The 1828-nt window shown below is 63.3% G+C and overlaps 1 protein-coding gene across 1 annotated transcript in view; it reads right to left on the bottom strand.

Annotated features, from left to right (window-relative positions):
- LOC103779372 (beta-galactosidase-1-like protein) overlaps positions 1–1821 on the bottom strand; it is a gene marked incomplete at its 5' end in the record, with an annotated part of 4634 nt that extends 2813 nt beyond the window's left edge. Inside the window, 5 exon segments of the mRNA XM_008946998.1 lie at positions 25–249; positions 637–731; positions 1003–1063; positions 1314–1464; positions 1774–1821. Coding sequence (XP_008945246.1) covers positions 25–249; positions 637–731; positions 1003–1063; positions 1314–1464; positions 1774–1821 — 580 coding nt within the window.
- Positions 1822–1828: the final 7 nt, after the last annotated feature.

Here is a 1828-nt window from a genome sequence, read left to right as displayed (position 1 = left end):
GCATGAGGTGGGTCGTAGCGGGACGGATCAGGGACCTCCCCTCTCCTCCTCCTGCCCCATAGGAGTACCTGGCCCAAAGTCAACGGTGGCATAGAGCCCCCGCAGCGTGCCGCAGCGCAGCTCCTGCACCCGCGCGTCGTCGGTGGTGAAGAGCAGCACCTCGTGCCCCAGCAGTGCCCGAAAGGAGCCCGGCAGGTGCCGCAGGTACCCGGCGTCGCAGGCGTAGTAGCTCCCGTATTCGTTCTCCACCTGCGAGCAGGGCGGGGGCCGGCACCCAGCGTGCACATTGCAGGGCTGCAGCCACGGCCCACTGCCCGCGGGGACGAGCGCCCAGCTCTCCCCTTCCCTCCTGACGTCGTCAGATGTTGTGCCAGCCCCCAGGTGAGTCCCGAGAATGACCTGCCAGCCTCACCAAGACCCCCAGCTCTGCCAGTGCTGCTCAAATCACAGCTGGGGTGGTGGTGGGTACCCCAGTGTTCCAGCCCTTGGGTTTAAACCCAGGTCCAGCAGTCGGAAGGGATTTATCGAAGAGCTGTACTGGATGAGGTCATGGTGCAGCGGGTCCAGGTAGCTTTTTGGAGCACAAGCAAAGATGACTCAGAGGAGGGCAGGGGTCCAGGTCCCACAGCGTCCTACCTGCACACTGATGATGTTCCCCCCATGCTGGTACAGCCGTGGCTTGATCTTGGGTAGCAGGACATGGAGCCAGGAGTCCACAGCTGCCAAGTAAGCTGGGGGGCCATAGGGCAGCTCAGCCTGGCTGCAGTATGCCCCTAGCCCACCCACAGCCAGCCCTGCTAGAAGGAGGATGGAGCAGACAGGGCAGGGCTGAGCATGATGGGTAAGTGGGGGTGGACAAACTGTGGGGCTCCCAAAAGGTCAAGAAGAGAAGGGAAGAAACCACACATGTGGGGCTGGCAGGTGCGTGGAGAGAGACCAGCATGCCAGGACTGGCATTGGGCTATAAGGACACAGTGGCCAGAGCCCTGTGCTGAGGCTCACCAGGGTCAGAGGAGCGCAGGACGATGTCAGGTTTCCACAGCAGCCAGGCGGGCAAGCCACCCTGGAGAAACATGCACAGCAGAGTGGGAGGCAGAGAAAAAACTCAGCAGTCCAGGCTGGCACACAGCTGAAACCCAGCCAGCACACTGCTAGTGCCCGGCGCTGGAGCAGCATGTGGCCCATGTAGCAGCAGCCTGTGCATGGCTGGCATGGTACCACAGTCCACATGCCAGCCAGAAGGGACAACCCCACTGTGCCCTTTCTGGAACACCCATCACCCCCATGTGCCAGGCTGGGGGGCTGGGGCTCACCATCTCCCACTCCGCACAGATGTAGGGCCCTGGCCGCAGGATCACCAGAAGCCCCAGTTCAGCTGTGAGGTCCAGGAAAGCTTCCACATCTCGGTCCCCAGTAAAGTCATAAACCCCTGGCAGCGGCTCATGGTAGTTCCAGGGGACGTAGCTGGGGCAAGAGGGGAGATCAGCACGCGGGCTCTAAGGACACCCCGGCACGGCAGGGAGCCAACCAACAGGCTGGTCCCTCTGCTCCAGAGTACTGGCCTCCAGCCTGGGCTGGGGATGGCAACCGGGGCTGAACTGAGACTAGCAGGGAGGTCCTGGGGGTCCCGTTCAGCCCAGTGCAAGGGCTAGCATCCTATCCCTGTGAGCACCCAACACTCTTGCCTCTGTCCCTACCCTGGGGCACCCAGACACCCCGAGGGGCCACGGAGGCTGTGGGCTGTGCCCCACCAGGGCTGCCCCGGTCGCTTACACCTGCACGGCGCTGAGCCCGCCCATGTACATCTTGAGGAGCCGGTCCCTCCAGG

The sequence above is a fragment of the Merops nubicus genome, unplaced genomic scaffold (assembly GCF_000691845.1).
Source record: "Merops nubicus isolate BGI_N331 unplaced genomic scaffold, ASM69184v1 scaffold27729, whole genome shotgun sequence".
Lineage (NCBI taxonomy): Eukaryota > Metazoa > Chordata > Aves > Coraciiformes > Meropidae > Merops > Merops nubicus.
The sequence above is the reverse complement of the archived record's forward strand: the minus strand, read 5'-3'. Positions and strand labels throughout refer to the sequence as shown.